At 39.5% G+C, this 23,053-nt stretch overlaps 1 protein-coding gene across 1 annotated transcript in view; it reads right to left on the reverse strand.

Annotated features, from left to right (window-relative positions):
* LOC128855350 (muscle segmentation homeobox) overlaps positions 1–14,007 on the reverse strand; it is a 59,082-nt gene extending 45,075 nt beyond the window's left edge. Inside the window, exon 1 of the mRNA XM_054090203.1 lies at positions 11,918–14,007. Coding sequence (XP_053946178.1) covers positions 11,918–13,313 — 1,396 coding nt within the window. The 5' untranslated portion in view covers positions 13,314–14,007. The remainder of the gene's footprint in view (positions 1–11,917) is intronic.
* Between the last annotated feature and the right edge of the window lie 9,046 nt (positions 14,008–23,053).

Here is a 23,053-nt window from a genome sequence, read left to right on the forward strand (position 1 = left end):
CGAGCGTACGGATGCAGAAATTTCAGCGAAGATGGTATTCATATGACAAGTAAAAAGACAATGACATGAGGGAAGACCATGTCTGCGATGAAAGGGCCCAGTTATCGCTTGCTGTAACAAGTGGGAGAAGACGCGCGCAAAGCAGAGACGCCTGACGAGACTTGTGATCCTTGATCAGGCCATGCAAGTAAGTAAATATAAAATATATAAATTTTCAATCAATATGAAATCAGTGTTCTTCTTTACACTCTGAGTGCTGAATCGCATAAAATTTCCTGCCAGAAACTTCTAATTTAATACGCAGAATAAATGCAGTCGACTACATATTGCTAAGCTTTAGCTATTAATTTATTTATTTTGTAATTTTAATTATTATTTTTTATACAAATATAGTTCATCCTAACAATAAAAACCATAGAAAGCAAAGTCGCAAATTTTGCATAAAATTAAAAAAAAAACCTCGGCAAATCTTCATTTAAATGTCACACTTTTTACTACGAATTTTTAAGAATGCATTTCCATAACCCATTGATTTTTGGTATAAAAAAGTGTAAGTTTTAAGTAGGTCAAAAATCACACTAATTTTTGAGATTTTTTTCGGACGGAGTTTGTGCATTTTCTCTATTTAACGCTTATGGAAGAAAACATCCAACACCGTCAGCAGAAAAAATTGTCAAAAATCAACGCAATTTTTAAACCACTCCTAGAAGGTTATATTATAAAGGTGAATGTCTGTACGTTGTCCGCGCAACACGACGAAACGAAAACACCAAATGACGTAACAATTTTTACACATTCATATTTTCACCCAAAGAAGGTTATAGGCATGTTTTTATGATGGAACTCCCTTCCCACAGCCCCCAGGCCGCGCCACCACTCTGATTCGTCACTAATAATCGAATATTTGCTTAAATTTAATCTAAAAAATCTTAGTTTTTCCTATTTCCCTCTATTTATAGCACACTCTAGACTTCATAATCCGCATAAGCTGTTCAACTATGACCCAAATGAAAAGTTCAAAAACGGTTTGAGATAAAAATTAATAAAAATAATTTTGCTTGATATTTTTCTGATTGGTTGTTTTGATTTTATTTAACGAGGCATAGCAACGAATGCCGGGTATTGTAATATTATGGTTATTAATAAAAAACTATTTTCCATGAAATTATTGTTTGTAATTCTTTTATATACATATCCTAAATCCCTCAAAACCACTCCTACGCGAGCGGGGCCGCGGGTTAAAGCTAGTAAGGATATATTTCTGGCATCAAAAGAGTCCATTTTATATTCCTTCGAGTGAATTAGGTTCACTACTTTCATATCTTCACCTGACCATTGCAAGGCGAAGCCTGTAGTATGTTTTTTAGAGTATTTTTTTCAAAGCATTTGCTCTTGTCTAAGAAGCACAACTGGATAACATAGAAATCTACTATGGAGAAAATTATCCTCTGTCAATTTCAAAACAACCTAAGCTGACAAAGGCTGCTTCATTCCTTTGTTTCTGTTCCTTTGTTATTTACAGTTGGTAACAAATGGCTGCAACGCTAGAAACCGCCATAAATGGCAAAACAGTACCTGGAAGACATCGTAACTAATGCAACGGTAATTAAAGAAAGAAGTCTTTGAATTTAATTTGAATACAATTTTCTTACTAGAGAAATGTTTTTGATCTTCTTTAATTATAATTTTAGTTGCAAAATTGCGGTACAACTGATTTTCAAGTTCCAGCTTTGAAATAGCAAAGCAAGTAATTAGCTTTTGGAATAATTTGTTACTTGCACTTCCTCTTTTTCAACATTTTATGGAGTATCGCCCGCCAGTCTTGGGTTAGTTGCTAAATTAAATGCTCATTGCGGCGTTTGCCAAAGAAAAAAGCGGCGCACGGGAAGTAAATAAGTACGCGTACAATTATGTTGCCGCGTATGTGACGTTAGACAAAAGACAAAAAATCAACGAGCATACAAGCCCCACATACATACACACATGCCGGTAACTTTATGCACATCGTAGGCAAGCGTATGAAAAGGTGAAAAGCTTGGAGTGCAAAATTGAAAAGGGCCGTACATGCAGCGCCTGCATGAATTTCATTTCAACTCATTTGTGCCGCTGGCAATTGGACTCACACATAGAAAAAGTGTACGAAAAAAAACATGCATACAAATGTGTGTTAAATACACACGTTTTTCTGCACTCAAAACAGTAGCTGACACTTTGACTTGGACTGGACTTTGGGTACTTTGACTTTTGCGCGCTGCACTCTTTGCTGCTTCTACTGCTGCCACAGGGTCCACATGTCACTCACAGAGTGCGTCCGTTCAAAAGGTGCCACAAATGCGCTTGTATCGCGCTTTGCCGCATCGTTGACAAAGTGTTGAACGTAGCAAAAACGAGTGTGGCCGCCACCGCCTTCGAGGCAGATATGTATGAAATGCAGCCCGCAAATGTGTGTGGCTTTTTGCATACAATTAATGTTTTTTGTGTTGCGCTGTGGTTGGTCCGCTATTTTCAAATGAATTTTAAGAAGCTTTGCTGGGCAGTCGGTGGGACCGTTGAGTGGTGGGTAAAGTGTAAGAACAAAAGTTTATTTATTAACTTCAAAACACTCTATTGCACTTGTATATATGTATGTGTGTAAGAATAAGCGTGAAGGAAGTGCGCGTCAGCCAAGCGAAAGGTGAAAGAAAACTGCCGGTTTTTACTATGCACGTAAAAGAAATTTTGATTGAAAAAGAAAAATGATTGCATAAAGAAGTGAGCGTATTTTAAGAGTGTGAATTGTGCATTAAGTGTGGCAAGATTAGAATCAAAGTGCGTGTGGTAACAAAAAAACAAATAAAAAAAAATTTAAATTTAAAAAAAAAATTTAAAAAAAAATAGAAAAAAATGCGTTACAATTGAGTGAGTGACGCAATGTGCTAAGAATGACCCTATTTTGGTATTTTCAAAACGGGTTTTCAATTGATCAAAAAGAGTTTCGTGTTTTAATTTTACACGACTTCTTGATTGCAAAAAAGTACCGTTCAAGCAAATCAATGGCTTGAAAAGTGTTTTGGGGACTTCGCTCCATCAGAAACAACAATTAAAAGATGATTTTCTGACTTCAAATGTGGTCGTAGAGACACCGACGATGCACCACGTAGTGGACGTCCAAATGAGGTGGTAACACCAGAAAAGAGCAAAAAAAATCCACAAAATCGTTTTGAATGATCGAAAAGTGTAGCTGCGTGAGTTAGCTGACATCGTAAAAATATCAAAAGAACCTATTGACTGTATATTGCATCAGCATTTGACTATGAGAAAGTTCTGTTCAAAGTGGATACCGCAATTGCTCACTATTCTATTTCATCAAGACAACGCACCGTGTCACAAGTCAATCAAAACAACGGCAAAACTACATGAATGAACTACGAATTGCTCCCACATCCTCCGTATTCCCCAGATTTGGCTCCCAGTGCCTACCGGCTGCTCGCAGACTTAAAAGAAATGCTCGCCGGTAAGACATTTCGCTCGAATGAAGAGGCTATCGCGGAAAATGATTCCTATTTTGAGGCATAAAATAAATCGTTCCACAAAAGTGGTATTGAAATGTTGGAGCGTCGCTGCATTGCTTTGCTCTTGATGGAAATTACGTTGATGAATAAAGCTAATTTGAACAAAAACAAAAACAAAAAACGTGTTTTCTTTGCTGTGCCCGGGACTTTTCAGCCCATGTGTTATAACTTAACATAACTTAAATATTTTAAAATAAAATCGGGCATGTCAGCGCTATCAATTTTAGACAATTTCCTCAAAAAGTAAATTTGCATCGATGTTGCACTTCGTTCGGCTAATTAGAGAACCGGAAGAGCGCGGTCATTTTGACGCGGTAATCAGCCAAATTGTTGGAGACTAAATATTTATGTATGGGTTCACACATTTAATTACGACTGCCTGCGTATGTGTAAGTGTGTGTGGTAGAGCGCCCATATGGGCATTTTATTGCATTTAATATGATAATTGCACGCATTTCGAGTGGCTGCACGGTCGGAGCGGAAAATGTCACAAGCAGAAACGGGAAGCGCTGCCTATGGGTACACTCAAAACGCGCGCATACCTAAGTATGTATGTGTGTGTGTATATGAAAAAATTGTGAGTGCGTTTAAGTGTTGTTAAAGCTGCTGCTGTCGTTATTGTTGTTGCTGTTGTTGTTGTGCTGCCCCCATATCGTAATTGCATATTAACTCCAATCAGCCGAACACAATTGCTCGTTTACGGCCATTTCGCGCGCAGTCCAATTGATATTGCAGACATTTCAGATGTAAAATAAAAGCAACAACAATAACGACAGCGACAACTACTACACACATACCCGTACATAGGTATGTGTGCGTACAAACGAGCTACGCCGAAAAACAATGAATTGTAATTGTTTGCTAAAAAAAAGACAAACGTATGTGTGTATGTGTGTATGTGTGTGTATGTATGAACGCGCTGCGGACAACCAAAATCCAGCATTGACTCGCTTACAGTACAACCGACAACCAACCGGAGGAGTCTCAATAAGCTTTCCAGCCAGCCAATCAACCCACCAACCACCACACTTTGCTTATCCAATTATAATGTGCGTGCGCGTGTGTGTGTCTTTGATGCTTTTTCCGCTGTTGTATACGCTAATGGTGGTTGCGTTGGCTTTTGTTTTGTTGTACTGTAGTTGTTGTTGTTGAGTGCTGTTAGTGCTTTTGCTGCTCTTGCTTTTGCTTTAGGTGGTGCCTTTGGCTGCTGGCGGCAGCGCTGTTAGGCATTAATGGCGACACCAGCAGCCGTGCGTACATATACATATTTAGCTTTTAGCATTTCGAAATGTAAAAATTGAAAAACAGAAAAAAGAACAACAGAAAATTGTCAAATAATTGTCAATGATTCAATGAAGCGCCCGCTCGTTGGCTTACTTGTGCTGGGGTTAACAGCAGCGGTCAGCATTTTACGGAATTCATTAAAATTTTTGTGTAAAATTCTGACGCTTTTGAATGCTTGCGTTGGATTTCTTATTTCGCTGTTTGTTTGTTTTTTATTTGCTGTTGAAAATAAGGAAACGCGTAAGTAATGGACGGGTGAGTAATTGTTACATATGCATACATACATATATGCATGTGTAAGTAATTTAATTGCACGCAAATGTTGTGGTGCCTGGAAACAGCTACTTTTCAAATATTTAAATTTTGTATTTCAAAGAATTTCTTTAGAAAATTAAACAGATTTTTTTTTGCAGGCAGAGAAATGTGTCTACCACTGCCGAATGGGGTTGTGCGTGACGCGACCAACATTCGGTTGAGAGCAGATTTCTTTTCTTAATAGCCTTCGCCTTTCAGGAGGTAATTGCAAGCGTACGCCGTCATTTCTGCTATGAAAACCACCTACTAAGGGGGCACACGTATATGTATGAATGGGATGTAAGTACCTGCCTATTTATATAGAATATACATCAAGACGCCCCCTACTAATTCTCGTTTCAGAGCTGCGTGCCTATATTGCTTCAATTTGATTTATTTAACAGAAAAATATTTCAAATTAGCAAATTACTTCAACAGAATTTTTCGGAAAGCTCATATTTTGACTGTACACGTAACTTTATGAGGGCCATAAGTACGAGAGATTCGATCCAAATATAAATAGATAACGTTATTGGGTATGGGAATACGTTTCCGTTCTTTCTTAGCCAAAGTTACGAACTATTTAAACAATTAAATTGCTTTACTCCATTTTTCAGGCAGCATACGGATTCCTCTGACTTGTTCTTTTGACTTGAGCCAGTGTGCGACGCTCTCGTAAGAAGTGAACTGCTCTCTAATAAGGGCTGACTGCATTGATCGAAATAGGTGGTAATCCGAAGGTGCAACGTTTGGGAAATACGGTCGGTGGGGCATGATTTACCAATTCAGTTCATCTAAATATTTGTGGACCGATTCTGCAACGTGTGGCTTGGTGTTGTCATGCAGAAAAATGAGTTTGTCATGTCCACCCTCCCATTACGGCCGCTTTTCTTTGAGACCTCGCTTCAAACGCATTAGCTGCAGTCGGTAACGATCGCCAGTGATGGTTTCAGATGGTTTAAGAAGTTCATATTAGATGTCACCCTTCTGATCCCACCAGATGTACAACATAACCTTTGAAGCATGCATTTTTTTTTCGCTGTTAATGCACCTAGTTAACCCTTCAAACTCCAACATTTTCGACACTTAGGGTTATCATAATTGATCCATTTTTCATCGCCAGTGACGATGCGATGCACAAAACCTTTCCCTTTCCGCCGTTCAAGAAGCATCTCACACGACACCAAACGTCTCTCAATATCCCTAATGTTTACCGACGGTTGGCGTAAGCGCCCTTAAATAATTTACTTGTAATAAAAATTCTTTATATTTTAATTGAAAACTGAATGTATACAACCAATTCAAAAATCGTCAGACAATGCAAAGAAGAACTCAATGCTCTAGCGCGTACGCCAGACATCACTCTCATTTGGGTATCTGGCCATAGGAACATGGAAGGAAATGAGAAAGCTAATGAGCTGGCAAGACAGTTGGCATCCTATAACGCATCCGAAGCGGTAGAAATAGGCTGTCCTCAAGGCGTGCGCAAAAGGGAGATCTGCTCGCTATTCCAACAGCAGGCCGTTCAGAGGTGGTCAGCTGGACTAACACTAGCACCTGTAAAATAACTAAGCAAACGAGGCTCAATTTCAACAAATCTAGAACTGACGAGTTGTTGAGAAAATCCACAAGCTGACATACTCAGAATTACGCCAACAATAATCGGCCACACTGGCCTTTAGTCTCCATGCCAGGAAGATCGGCTAGCCGCACAACGGTGGATGTAGAAGCTGCAATCAAAAAGAATTTAAGGACCCAAGCACACAAGCCTGGGTGCTCTACGACATACAAAGCTGGGTCTGCGCTGTGTGACTCAGCTAGACTTGATTTGTTTGTGGAAAATTGCTCGTTACTATTTTTATGTTGTATTAGTTGTAATGCATATTAAAACGTGACTCCTTAGCTAGGATGGGCCAAAGAAGTTGGCCTCAAAGCCCGTTTTGGACATGGAAAAGGTAGGCATCTCAGACAATGCACTCTACCCAGCTAGTGAAGGGGAGGATGAGACGGCATACCACTTTCTGTGCGTCTGCCCCGACTTCGTTCGAGTCAGGCTTGATATCTTTGGCATTGATGTGTGAAGAAGTGACCACCTTTGGTCCTTGCGAACACAAGATCTACTCAGATTTCTTCGTAGGTCGGGTAGATTTAAAGAAAATAAAAAAGGGAATCCGAGTGCAGTACGATGGAGTTAGTTGTGCCTGAGTGCTGTAGTGGCTAGTCTGTCCAGGCAAAAACAAAAAAAAAAAAACACGTGTTTCTGTAAATCTAAGGCTAGTATTTGAAAAGAAGCTATATTAAAAAAAAGTTAAATTTAATTATTTTTTTAATAAAAATATATTTTATTCTACAATGAAAATCATATAAATTCGTGTTTCAAACTTTTTTTTAAACATTTTATATTTCCAATTCCCATTCTGCCATTTCCATTTTCCATTCTAACAACTGCAAGGAATGTTTTTTCGAAGTTTCAATTTTGATAGAAAAATTCTCGAACTTTTATAAAATTTGTGCATAGTTTGAACGCTTTTTTTTGGATATGGTCTTTTTTATAAAGGAAATTAGTTTTTATAAAAAAACAATCCAAATAAAAAATTAACAAAAAATTGTCAAAATATGCGCGCATTTATAATTCTCCAGCGGAGTGCATAATTGAATAATTTAGGTCTCAGGCAGTTATTGCTTTTGACCACAAATGCATTGCTTCAAATAGCAATTTTATCTATCTATCTTTAATCTAAAATATTATATTTCAATTTAAAATTCGGTTATGGCTTATTTGAATAAGATTTAAATAAAATAAATAATATTTAAAAAAAAGTACCAGATTTTACAATATAGAGAAGACTTGCCTCAAACACAACATTTGCCGAAGCTAATACCACTACTAGGCTTTTTTCTGCTTTAATGTGTAAAATATTCTTGTATTCAATTCGCATACCACAAATTGGAAAATAGGCTGTGTCAAACACCTAATAAAGGAAGCTTTGGGTGTTTTTTTTGTTTAGCTGCATGAGAACTCTCGGCATGGATAACCTCTAGCTTGACAGCTGAGAATGGTAAATATCGCTCACATTTCTGTTCAGTAAGGTTTGGCACGGCATCAAGAATCGTTTAACGCCAGAACAATGCCTCCGAGTTGAGGAAATTTACTTTGAAAAAAAAAAAAAATTAAAAAAATTAATCAGTTGGCGAAGTTTGCAAAGCAAAGTGCTGAAGAAGACGCTGAAATGTCGTAAGGATCTTGGCTTGCGTGCCTATAAAATACAGCGCGTGCAAGAATTGAAGCCAAATGAGCATCGTTTGCGTTGCGTTTTTGCTGATTGGGCTCATTTATGGGCTCATTTCATGCAGATTTATTGAAAAAAGTTGTCAAAATTGGACTGATTGAATGGCACACGAAACACGTAGCCGCGGCGAATGTATGCCGGATGTTATATCTAAAAAATAAATGCCATGAAATTATCTACCAGATTATAATAAAAAAAAAAAATTACAGCAATTTAGCTATTTTGTTTTATCATTTCAAATTCTCAAGCCTATTTATTTTTGATAAAAGTAAAAAATAAATAAATGGAAATTGCATAAAAATTAAAAAAATACATTTCTCCACAGGAAACCAAAATTTAAGACATAATATTAAATTTTGATAACAAGGGCAGCCGATTTTGAGTCCGAATATTGTAATTACAATAAGAGCACTGGTTTACAGTAAAGATAGGCACCGGCTGCCACTATCCAATTCCTATGTATCAGTCAGTCCATAAGTTCGTGCGTATTTTACCCATAATTTCACTTTTGCACGATTTTTGCATACAAAAAATTATTCGTGGAATATAACGAAACTATTTATATTTTCTTTGATGTATTGTGCATTCAACAAGTGATTTTAATCGCGGATAGAAGCACGTGTTGTTAAAAAATAAAATGGAATCTTCGAACGCGTATGAGGGGAAAATTTGGATTTTTTTTCATAAAAGTGGTAAAAATGCAAAAACTGCTGCTGCAGAAATAAAACTGTTCACGGATAGGATACCGGAAGAGAAAGGACTGCGCAAAAGTGGTTTTCACAATTCCGAAGTGGCAACTACGACGTGGAGGATGCCCCGCGCCCTGGTCGTTCTGAAGTCTTTAACTCCGACGCCTTGCTTGAACTCTTGGAAGCTGAGCCAAATTTGACAGTCGATATGATAGCTAAGAGGTTAAATTCATCGCATGGAACGGTTCACAGGCACCTGGTTCAGTTGGGAGAGGTTTCAAAGCTGAGAAAATGGGTTCCGCATAGAACCGACTCCTAGAGATGGCCCCAAGAAGATTTTCCTGTCTATTTGGTGGGATATGGCCGGTATTGTTTATTACGAACTTCTGGAACCAAACCAGGCAATAACTGCTGATTATTATTCCCATCAGCTATCAAACCTAAATGAGGAGGTACTTAACAAAAATCGACCGTCTATAGTGAATAGACGCAAAGTTTTGTTTCGCCACGACAACGCAAGACCTCCTACCGCAAGGCAAACATTAGGCAAGCTGAACGAGCTCGGATGGGAGCTAATGCCGCATCCACCATACTCTCCGGATTTTGCTCTTTGTGATTATCAACTTTTCCGTGGACTTCACTCGCATATGAGTAACAGGAACTACTCATCGAAAGAAGCTGTAAAAAGGGATATCGAAGAGTATTTTGGCGCCAAGGACAAACAATTTTTTGAGCAGGGAATTAAAAATTTGCCTAAACGTTGGGCAGACATTGTAAATAATAAAGGAAAATATATTATTGATTAAAAAATACTTTAAACATCTTTTTTATTAATTTTAAAACCACCTTTAAAAAACGCACGAACTTATGGACTGCCCTGATAGAACCGCACGCTTATTTCGAAACTGAAGCTAATTTTTTTGTATAACCGGTTCGGAAAAACCGATTTTATTTTGGAAATTAGCGTGAAGTAATCCTTTCAACAAATTTCGAACGCTGCTTCTATTTTTGTGCATTATTTGTATGGAGTCGGAACACTGTGAGCGCCGGTGAGTGAGTGGCTTAGCATTAGAAGCGTATGATTGGCAAAATCTTTATTCTTTATGTTTTCTTTAAGATTTTCCCTAATTCTTCACAACTGCATTTGATGAACTTATTTATCACTTTTGTTAAATTTGTTTGTGTGCAAGTTGTTAGGGGTCTAATAGACACATTTATGAGACCACCAAAAAAAAAACGTATAATGCGAAAAATTAAATAAAATAGCTTTTGCTCCCCAAAAAGATATGGGAAACCTACAAATGTACACTTCTGCTCACATAATATAGACAATTTATCTTTGCACAAATTTCGCAATATTTTTCAAGCAAAATTTTGTTTCCTTTAATTTTGTATAAAATCAAAAACCAGTGCCAAACCTTCAAGTGTACACTTGTGCTCACATAATTAAGTCAATTTGTCTTTTTTTTAATTTCGTAATATTTTTCAAGCAACATTTTTTTTGCTTTAATTTTTTACAAAAACATAATTAATTGTATAAGAAAAACCTTGTAAATCAAAGTTTAAAACTCGGTAGGAGTTTCAAAAAATTGTCATAAAAATTTCAACTTTTTAATCTTCAATCTCTTAGAAAATTTCTGGATATGTAGTTTTATAGTCCAATCAATTTTAATTTAATAAAGTGCAAGCTTAAAGTTGTTGAAAAATCGCTTTGAGAATTGCTGCGTATTTTCTTCCATATATAGCCGATATTTGGAATTGGAGCCATGCCAAACTTCGAAATATTCTGTAACTTGACACATCCAAGAAAAATCACCAGCCGCAAGTCCGCACAAAACCTTCCCAGAAAAGCTACGCCCATTGCAAAAGCTATGGGGACCTTTCAGAGAAGAAGACTCTTGAAAACTTTCTCTTTAAATGTCCAGGCTTAGCAGGTAGACGACTAAGGTCACTGGGTGCACCGTTCTTCGACAGCCTGGGCAGTGCTTCAAACTAAATTCCATCAACCTCCTCTCTATTACATCAACAGCTCTGGCTGGCAATGGATATCTGTCCGACAGAGGTCTCATAATGGTAACAAAACGGCGCTTTAGTGCTACTTGGGGCGCGCCAGAGCGGTACTTCAACCATTTCACCTATCTACGGTTCAAAACTTATGCAAAGAGTCTATGGTATTACAAAAGACTAAAAAACGGGTAAGTAAATATACCATAAAATCTTTTAAACGAAATTTTTATGAAGTGTGCAGTTAGTTCTTGAAAATTTTATCAATAAAAAATTATTTAATTTAAATAAAATCTGGACTTGAAATCGTCGGCTCTATTCAGGCATTTTTGATCTTAAAGAAACTGTCCATAAAATCACAGAAACAAATGAAGGTGACCGGCATGTTAGTAGTCGTAGCATCGCCCAGATCGACCATAAAATAATTCTTAACCATTTGCGCAAAAATTTTATGCAAAAATAATGGATTTCTTTCGGCGCTTTTTCTGTAGTCTTCCAACTAGCATTTTGCATTTTCTTGTGCATAAATTCAAGTTTTTAATGCTAATGCAAATCATGCAAAACACAAATAATTAATAAAAAATAATCAGTATTTTAAAATGAGACCTATTAAGGCCCCTATCTAATTCTACTACAGTATAGAATTTTATGCAGAAATAACACTTCACAATACGTTTACGTTCCTTCCAAAAACTAACTCTTTTCAAAGCCATTTCTACTGCTCTCGATTTGCCCGTCGGCTTTTGTCACGCACGCAGTTACCCCTAGCTTAAGATTACACAAAATAAGTATTCGCTTTACTTACCACCTCCACCGAATCCTTGTCCTGGAAACAGCCCAGGTGGTCCGAATGGTGGCATTTGACGCGCACCTGGCCACGGCACTCCACCGCCGATGCCACCCCACGCCACAGCGGCTGCCGCTAGCGCGCTAAACGGTGTCGGCCTAATGGGCACATGACCTGAAGCTGCCAGCGCAGCTGGGGAGAGTAGATGCGGTGAGTTGGTCATATGACTGCTAAGCACCTCTGGCGACTTGCTGCTATCCAAGCCATCTGGCGTTGAACGCGGCGAATCATCCGCATTCATATCTTCAATATCCACAATCGAATCCTCCTCTTGATCATGCTCGTGCTCTCCATCATGCTCATGTTCATTGTATTCATCATCATACTCCAACTCGGAATCCACTGAGCTGCCGATGGGCGAATGACGTTCATGTTTGGCTAGCAGCGCTGTTGCGGACGATGAGGACGACGTTTCGGCGCTGGGACCGTTCGTATGCATGCCTGGTGAACCGGCACGCGCTGAAGAGTGTTGTTGTTGCGCATTGCTGCTTCCTTCCGTGGTAACTAGATTAGTGGGCGCTTCTGCTGAGCTGCCGCTTAGTGTGTGACGTAAATGCGCTGATGTGACATGCAAATGCGGCGATGCGCCAGCATTAGCCGCTGCCGCAACGGCGGCTTGTTGCGCCGCAGCAGCGGCAGCCACAGCGGCGGCATGTTGTTGCTGCGCGTGTGCAGCTGCTGCAGCATGCAGTAGGTGCGCGTGATGTGCAACGGCGGCAGGATGAAAATGTGCGTGAGGATGTGGATGTGACGGATGAGTAGAGTGGGGCGACGCATGGGGTGTGAGGGGATGCGCGTTATGTGTGGCGGTTGGTGAGGCGGGTGAGGAACCGGCAGGCGAAACAGGTGATAACGTGACGGCTGGCGTGTTGTTGGACAAATTGCGTGGCTCCGTTTGCATCGCTTCGGCGCTGTGTGTGCGTGTGGGCGATAGTGTAGCCGCTGGTCGCGTATCAGCCAAAAGTGAGGCGACACTGAAATTGCTTAAACGCGAGCTTGTCTTATTCAACTGATGATGCGGGTGACTATGCGGCGATTGTGTGTGCAACGGTAACAATTGTTGTTGCAGCGTTTGATGTTGCTGATGCGTTAGCAGGAGTGTGGAAGGTGATGTGGGGCTGCTGTTGCTGCTACTGCGATTTATGTTGGAGTTGGCGCTGTTGTTGGTGGAGTTGTTGTTGCTGCTGTTATTACCGCTGATGAGGTGTGCGGGGCTTACAACAATCGTGCTGGGGCTGGTCATGGTCATGGCGGTGGTGATGGCAGCGGACGCGGTTTGCGGCGGTACCGTCGGACTTGTCATGCTTGTGCGTAAACCAGTGACCGTCATTCCTGTGGATGACAGCTTTAACATGGGGCAGCGAGGTGGCGAGAAGGAGTTTGGTTATGGCGGGGGGACTATTCGCAATTAATGTTTTGTGTAAGGGCACACTTTGGTTTCAATTGAAAATTGAGTCAGAAAGCGTGCAGCAGTTTAGAGTGGCGATTTCACAGTGGACACTCGATTAACCTGGCGTATCGCATTTTTCGTTTAGTTTTTTGCTGAATTGGAAGTACAAAGCAACACATAAATTTGCACAACTTTGCTTTGTTTCTGTGTTTTTTTCACTTTAACTTTAAATCTTTTTTTTTGTATGTTTTGTTTTTTTCTTAGTTTACGCTCAAATTGGGTAGTTTGCTTTGTTAGTCGGCAAATTTGTTTGCCTTCATTTATGGCGATTAATTAATTTGAATTAATAATTAATGCGACCAGGCGTGCGCGCTCACTTTGCCGTCAACATTGCAAGAACAACAATAAAAACATTATTCAGTAGTCAAAAATAAAAATAAACGAGTGTTTTCTTTTAACTTTGCACCACAAGGCGTTTGCGATTACTTATCAAGCATTTAACTTTCAAACTGCGAACAATACACGTAATAATCAAACGCGACGCTCAACGATTTGTCACTTTTTAATGCCAACAATTGACTTGACGGTCTGCACTTTTGCTTTACTGCTGGCGTATCAAAAACATATGGCTGGCGAGCGTACAAACGAACGAGCTACTACGGACTACACATCTGCTTGAGATCACGACTGGTCTATAACTGAATACTCACAATCCAACGCGACTGAGCGTTGCAACGCGTTGAGGCGTTTGTAGAAACAAAGTGAGCGCGGCCGCTCTGGGCAACGTGTCTCGCACACACGCACACCCATACACACGAAGTTCGCACTAGACCGGTTCGGGGTGTGTGCCATCAGTAAGCAAGCAAGATATCCATTCAAGCAAACCGCCGCCGAGGGAAGAAAGCAGGCCAGCAGCCAGTCACATTGGTCTGAACGTCCATTCATTGAAGTGCAGTGGTGAGACATGCACCACCACCGACACGGCAACCAGTAGCAACAACAACAAAAACAATAGCGATAGCAACAGCATAGATGCAAACATATGCAGGCAAGCGCTCGATTTGAAGGTGCGAGTGAGTAAATGAGACGTTCAGGCTGTACGCTCCACTCGCACTTTGGCACGAAAGCGGGTTGCTCTAATTGGTTTGTGGGCACAACATCGAGCAAATATTGATGGGGAAGTGTGAGTGAGATTGCGTCAGTGGGTGTGGGTTGGAGAGCAGTATAAATGTGTGTATGTATGTGTGCTTAGCGGAGTACCAAGCGCTTATGAGAGATGCACCAGAGGAATGAGGGCAATCAAATATGTAGCGCAATTAAAAATCGATGGAACTAAAAAGCACTAAATAATACAAAATTTCCTATCGAACTCAATTAAGCATAAGCGTCTCTCTAAATGAGTTTTCTAATATTGTAACAGCATTAGTGACAACAAAAACACTTACTTATACATACAAATTAACAGTCACCCAAATAATTACTAACAAATTAAAAAGCAAAAAAAAAAAAAAAACACTCACACACATAAGTGAGTGTTGTCTTTGCTCGCATTATTGCTGCTCTCTTCGCACCTACCAATTGCTTATGGCTAATTGTACAGTTTTTCGTGCTCTTTTACTCTTACACTCTTTTCAACATTTTCTCATTTTTCCTAACATTTTTTTATTTTACTCCTCAACGTACAAACACCAGCGCAATTCTTCACTCAGTCAGTGTCACTCACTTGCCATGGTTAATGGCAGGCAATTGGAAATGAGCCCTGGTTACCGCCCCTTGCAGTATGCTTACGAAAGTGCAGGCGCAAATACGCACGCATACAAGCGCATAAACACACACAAAAGCACTTTCCCCATAAAGGCAACTCGTTGCGACTCGTTGCAATACAAACACGCCGCTGTTACTCTCCGTGTTCAGAGGCTCACTGGAAGTCGAAAGCAATTTCCAGTGTGGTGAGTTTGCTTTGCTGCCATTTTTGGCTGGATATCAGCCCACTCAGGGTGGAAAATTTTCATCCAACCATTTAAAATCGTCGATTGTTTCTAATTGCATTTATTGCCACTGATAGCGTATTTGTTTAGCTCTTTTTAACACAAAATGATATACCCTGCAGGGATAGCTAATCGATTGGGAGTGAAACTCTTCATTTTCATGTTTTTTAAGCTAAAATAAGCAATATATAATATAATATTAGATCAGGGGTAAGCAACACGCGGCCCGCAGATCACTTGCGTCCTTTAACTATGTAAGGGCCCCAATACAAGGGACTACAACAGGCAAAGGCCTGTACGATGAACTAAAATCTGTGTTGAAAAATGTTTCAATTTTATTAGAAAATATTATTGGGTTATCAACAGCGAGCACGAGCAATACCAAGCATTAAGGTAGGTGTATCGGGAACGCTATTTCAAGACACTCAGGAAGTCACGGGAAGGAAATATTCCTTAACCACTGCAGAATTCACCAGAAAGATTTGTGTGCAATAAGATTAAATTTGCCAAATGCCGCAGTACCATTTGAAAGGTGAAATCGGTGATTACAGAAACATGAAATTCTGAGTCATCTTCGATTTTGCCTATTTCGCTTGCCTTGATTTTTATGTATTAATTGTCACGTTGTAAGCTAAAGCTTTCTCAGATTCCTTGGTGGACTCATTTCAGTTCACACAAACACACAGGCGAAGGGCGCTACGTGTAGCGTGCGTGTGTAGAACCGTATCGGGCGACGCAATCTGTGGCACTGATGGAAATCCTCCTTTGGCCTGCTGGCAGAGGAAATTAGCCGACTGTACAGCCCGCAGGGGGCTCGGCTTACAACAGACCAAAAAGCCTCAGAACAGGCGCTGACAATGAGACGATGCCAGCAGCGTTAGGAGCTGTCTCAAAATGGGCGCCTGGCATACAAACTCACTCCGTCCATCGATGGGTGGCTTACAAGAAAACATGGGGGCGTAGGCCGCTACCTCACCCAGTTGCTGAGCGGACATGGCTATTTCCAAGGATACCTACATACATCGGTTTAGCTGGCAAACACCTCTTTCTGTCCAGACTGCCCCAACACGGTGCAGAGCGCGCAACATGTACTTTTGTATTGTGACCGCGTTAAAGAAAAAAAAAGATGCACTCGAAAGAGTTTTTGGAACATCTAATAGCCTGGAACACCCTCACGAGAGATGCATGTGTGTTCAACCAGCGGAAAGTGAGAGTCAGTTCGAGCTTTCGCATCAAAAATCGTAATGCGTTTCCGCCATATCGATTGGGAGCGCAAGCCAAGGCAGCAATCAATACTAGCAGCACCAGGCGCAACATCACCATTAGCAGCAGTGCAGTAGAGGCTGATCAAAATTGACGGGACGACGACAGCCACCGCCACTTGAATCATTGACGTAGAGGCACAAGAAGACGAGCCTATAGCGCGAAGCTGGCTATAAATATGGGGGACCCAGACGTGAGTTAGCAGAATTGGTCCTTTTTATGGATGCCGTTCTGGGTCTTCCCGAACTAATGCAGAAAGTAGTCCCGTGAAGGGAGTCTTCCGAGAAGAAGAGCAGGGATTGTTTTAGTGATCGCACCACTCAATGCAGTAGACGACGGTCGTCGTAAGTGCAATATGAATCCTACCTGACCCAAAAAAAAAAAAAAAAGGCTCCTTCGTGGATTCATATCCCATAATTGTGTATTGCAAGCTCATCATGTGATTGTTTATATGTATTGGTGAATACTTTAGCTTTGGCAGTCGGGTTTCTAAAATGAACCATCTTAAATCGCGGATCCAATGCTGTTGCAATTGCCAAGGACGAGCTTTGCTCACGGTTACTCGTTTAAAAAAGTGTAAATATGTATATATTTATATATAAAATTAATCGAAAGTATATACAAGCAGAATATTAGACTGAAACTTCATATTCCTGCAATATTTTTATACCCGCGCAATATTTCTATTAAAAACGAAGCAAAATTATTAAAATTTGGTATAAAAAATGAGCACAAGAAAATAAACAAACGCAAGTAGAATTTTAAAAAGTATGCCCGGACAGTGACTTGATAAAATTCAGCCAAACTTGCTACTCGTATTGCACCCAACCTCACTTAGACATCATAATTATTATCCATATCGGAGAAAAACTTCGTCCACTTTTTATATGTTAAGGCTAAGTTTTCGTCCAAATGGACAAAAGTGATGTTCCCTGTCATGTCGGATCGACTGTCGCAGATGCTCCTATCATCAAGCAGAAGGGACTGTAAGTAGCTGGTTGGACTGATGACGGGCTTCGCCCATAGAAAAGGTATGCATTGCAGACAGTGCTCTCTGCACAGCATGTGGAGGGGAGGCTGAGACGACGGACCACTTTCTGTGAGTCTGCCCGGCCTTTGCTCGAATCAGGTTTGAGGTCTTTGGCATTGATATGAGAAGAGGCGACAGCCTTGGCTCCTTGGAACCAAAAGATCTACTAAGATTTCTTCGGAGGTCGGGTAGATTTAAAAAAAATTAAAAAGGGAATACGAATGCAGAACAATGGACTTAATATTGGCTGTGTGCTGTACTTGCTAGTTGTCTCAACAAAAAAAAATTCCGTCCGTATGTCCGCCTTATGTGTCAAGCGTTAACTCTCATTGTCTGTTAGTTTGTATGATATTTTGAAATCACTCAAAGCACAAATTAAATTTTAATAAAATTTGTGCGCGTATATAAAATTAGGCGCGGAATTTAGTCTTCCTTACTTGTTATACTCATATTTTTATTTATTATTATTGTTTTTGTTTCATTCTTTTTTTCCACTACTCCAAATTTGTACAACGTACCAACTGCGAACAGGCTGCGCTCAGTCTAACTGCTATCTCTTTTTAGCGCGCCATACAACAATTTGTTTTGCATTTAATGGCGTTTGTTGATGGAATTGCTGTGCAGTTGTGCCTTTGTTTTTGTTATTTTATTTTTTTTTGTTTGTTTGTATGTGTTTGGAAATGCGCCTTGCAAATTACCATGCAGGTTTTTCTTTAAGTAACCAGTACAGCTAACAAATAGTTTTTGTTTTACCAGTCGCGCATTTGTTGCGGTTTAATTTAGCATTTTTTTATTTTTGTATTTACACAAATATGTGACAATATGTAGAAATTTTAAATAGCATAATTTTTTTTCATTTTTCCAAATCACTCTCTCAATTTTGGCTGCATTCCAGTACAGAAACAAGTATACAGTACACAAGAATTCAGTAACGTCGCCAAAGCCGCTGCTAAGCCTTCGTGTTCGCTTTCGGCATACGAGACCTATTGGGACTCCAATGTGTCTCCGCCATACTTTATTTGCAAACACAATTCAATGTAACTAGCACACATACACACCACATATGGATAAGCAAGCTTTGTTTTTGCAATCACAATTACTTGCAGCGCCTCTCTAGGTGAGTAAGAGCGCTTGCGCATTTAGTATTGGCAACTACTACAAATAACCGAAAATGTGTATTAGATATTGTACTCCTACTTGTACTACTATATATTGTAATATTGTACTCTGAGTACATTTTTCCTCTACGGCATTTGTTTTTCTTTTCATTCCACTCTATAGTTTTTGTTTTTTATTCGGCTATTATGTCTTTATTTTGGTCGTTGATCACTAATATGAAAATGATAATCGCACGTGAATGCCTTTGTAATCATACATACATATACAGAAACGATCCAAGGTAGTAGTGTGAGTATGCCTCACTTACATGTAAAGATGTGTCTATGCATATACATATGTATGTGTATATGTATATTTGGTATATGTACGCTAGTACTGTACACTTACTTTTTCACTTTATTTGCGGCAGCTGCGGTGGTAGATGGGGCCACAGTGTCTGGCCTATTGCACATTTCTTAATTTGCGTTAATATTAGAAGGCAGATTATTTGTAAGAGATTATGGCCATTTCAAGGATCAGAATTGTATCTAATTTTGAAAATGTACAATAGTAAGTGCATGCAATTGAGACAGAGCAAAATGAGTAAGTTAAGTTGTGGAGAGCGTTGATTTTTTTTTTATACATATACATACATACATTCGTATAATTCAGTTCTAAAGCTTATTTTCATGCCATCAATGTGGTGCAGTGTGAAGCTGTTGAGTCAAATATTATCATATTGGGTAGTCGAAAAAGTCTTTTCGTATTTCTAATCAAACTTCAACTCATTTTTATTTATATTTATAAAGAACTTTATTAAACCAAATATGTACCATTTTGGTCGACCACCTTTTGCTATTTTTCTTCTAGAGACATTATTCCATCAGTGTAAAACTTTTGTGGGTTCTCGGCGAAAAACTGCGACAAGTAATTTTCACAGGCTTCTCTTGAAGCCAACTTTACTCCATTAAGGGAGTTCTGCATTGACCGAAACAAATGGTAGTCCGATGGTGCAACGTCAGGGCTGTATGGTGGATGCATCAAAACTTCTCAGCCATCTCTCCCAGTTTTTGCCGAGTCATCAAAGATGTGTGTGTCCTAGCGTTGTCCTGATGGAAGACGATGCCCGTTTTTTCGATTGCTTGCTTCAATCTCATCAGTTGTTGAGAGTAAAGTGTAGAATCAATCGTTCGAGCAGGCTGGAGCAGCTCATAGTGGTTGATTCCTTTCCAATCCCACCAAACACCCAGCATAGCCTTTCGAGGCGTCAATCCTGGCTTTGCGACCATTTGTTGAGCTTCACCACCCTTGCACCATGATCTTTTTCGCACATTATTGTCGTATTTGATCCACTTTTCGTCTCCTGTTACCATTCGCTTCAGAAATGGTTCGATTTCATTTCGTTTCAGCAAAAAATCGCAGATGTTAATTCGGTCCATTAAATTTTTCACAGACAATTCATGTGGTACACAAACATCGAACTTCTTTTTGTAACCAGCCTTTTTTAAATCGTTCAAAACCGTTTAATGATGAATGTTTAGTGCCTTGGCGATGTCATAGCAGCTTATGTGACGGTCCTGGTCAATCTTTTCCATAATTTCGACTTTTTCAACGATAGGTCGACCGGAGCGAGGTGCATCTTTCACAACGAAATTTCCAGAACGGAAGCGAGCGAACCATTGTTGTGCTACACGAACTGATACAGCATCGTCTCCGCAAACTACACAAATTTCTGTGGTGGCTTGCGTGGCATTCTTCCCTTTTTTATACAAAAATTTCAAAATATAGTGAATTTCTTCATTATTTTCACTCATTTTTGAACAGCTATAACTTTTTTTCAACTTCTCCGAATTTAATTTTTTTTCGCTTAAATGAAGCTTAAAATATCACCTTTCTAACACCATATGATGTGACACAATGTGATTGGTAGCACTGGAGATAGATGACTCCAACGACATCTATTGACAAAATACGGAGGCGTATTGTACATAGAGAAGGTAATGATCCACCCCGGACTGTAATGCCAATATGATGACGATGATACTCTTCTTGGTATACGAGTATAACTACAGTGTTCTAAAATTTAAACGTTTTTCGTAGTTTTAGGCTCGTATCATTAGATGGTTCGAAGAGTTGCTCTTCCTCGACTTTTGAAATTCCTCTTTAAAGCAGGCTCAATAGGAATGGTCTTCAGTGATTCAGGAATATTGATCTGGATTCTGTGGAAAATAGTTGGCAAAATGGGTGCTTAATGCTAATGAATTTATACAATATCAATAGCGAACTTCACCCAGATCTTGAAGAGATATAGCAGGAAGCCTTTCAAAGCAAGATAATGCTTAAGTATTCACAGTATTTCCTTGCCAGGGTGGGCCATATAGCGTTTGATTTTTGAACCACCTATTTTTTTTAGAATGGTAACACAAATGGCATGTCAAATGTGTTCATAATTTACTTAAAGGTTTGAAATTTACGAAATGGGACGCTATGCGCTTGAACAAAATTTGGAAAAATTGAAAACCTATTTCCAAAGCGGTGAGTCTTCTTCTTCTTCCGCGGTTACAGTAAATGGCGAGCGTTACCGTGACATTCTCAACGAGTTGTTTCCAAAAATTGAAGAGGATGGCATGGACGACATTTAGTTTCAACAGGACAGTGCAACTTGTCATACTGCCAAAGTTACACTCGAACTTTTGGCTACCGTTTTTGAATTCCGATATCAATTGGCCGCCTCGGAGCTGTGATTTAAGCCCGTTGGACTATTTTTTGTGGGAAGCCGTTAAGGACAAATGCTATGCAAACCATCCAGAGACGATTGATGCTTTAAAACACGAAATCGAAGTTGCCATTCATGAAATTGGAGCCCAACAATCGAAAATGTGCTTAAAAATTCAGTTGATCGAATGGCCTACTGTAAAGCCAGTCGTGGCAGTCATTTGAACGATATTATTGTATTTTTTATTCATAAATGACAATGTTCAATCTTCAAAATAAAATAAAAATTTGAAAAAATATTGAATAGTTTATTTTTTATAGCCGATTCAAAAAGCAAATTTTACATGGGCGACCCATTACTTCCGATCCCCCAATCCCTCGTGGGACATAGGGCATCAACCACGTCTGCGCATTGTCTTGTGTGACTCGTGGCAACGTACTTTAATTCGTTTCAGCTCTTCCCGATGTTGCTAGCTTCCCTTTATGCTGCTCATCTGCAATTTTCCAGTGGTATTACTAGGCCTGCGACCAGCATTCGCAAGAGGATTCCATTTCAGTGCCTTTCGGGCAAAAGCTTTTTTCAAAAAAGCACTGCCAAATGCTGCTACTCCCTACTAAAATACATTCACTGAGGCGTGAAATCTCTGTATGTTTTTTTTTTACTTTCCCAATCTGGGTATCAAAAAATCAGCCAATAAGGATACGTCATTGAAAATAACTGACAGAGTTTTAGCAGCAAATAAGTCTTACTTTTCTAATTTGAAGCTCCTTAAGTCTAAATTATTGTTCCGCGCCTAAAAGTTAAAGATATACAAAACCTTGATCCGTCTCGTTCTTACCTATAGACGCTAAAAATTACAGGCATTAATCACCTAATGGGGATTTGAAGGAAAAATATTGCGAAAAATATATGGTGCCTGCCAAATTAAATATAATCCTGAGCTGGAACTATTAGCAAAAAACGAAGCAATGATAAGATTTATAAAATCTCAGAGGATAAGATGGTACGGACACGTATTTAGAATGCCCAAGGATACAATAACTCGAAAGACAATCGATTTACCCGCTGTTGGAAGCCGAAGGTGGAGCGGACGCCAAAGAAAGAGATGGCTCGAAGACGTGGAAGTTCACCTTGAAAAGCTACATGTAGACGGTGGAAGGAGGTAGCCCTAGATAGAGACAGATGGCGCAAGGTTGTGAATGAAGCAATGACTCACCAATGCCTGTGATGCTAAGAAGAAGAAGAAGACTGTATATAAATTGCTTAACACTTTCCACTGGAACACTCCAAATTTTTGCCGGGCAAACTCAAAAATTTTGTTTTGCCACAGTTACTTTTTAGCAACAAAAAGTCACCTTGTAAATGGTGGAAAGAAAGTCACCCTGTAATGAGCGAATGTAGTCGGTAGGTTATTACCCGTTAACGAATTTTTTTGCATCCCTATTCTGATTGAAAAACGAATCCTACAAAATTGAAGCTGAAGCGCAATTTCCCCAAACTCGTCAGATTTTCATTTTCTTATTATAATTTGATTTGGATTTTAAATATGAGCAGCAAATTGTAGTTATAAAAAATGTGTATTAATAAATTAATAAACTGCCGCATTATT

Source organism: Anastrepha ludens, chromosome 2, assembly GCF_028408465.1.
Source record: "Anastrepha ludens isolate Willacy chromosome 2, idAnaLude1.1, whole genome shotgun sequence".
Lineage (NCBI taxonomy): Eukaryota > Metazoa > Arthropoda > Insecta > Diptera > Tephritidae > Anastrepha > Anastrepha ludens.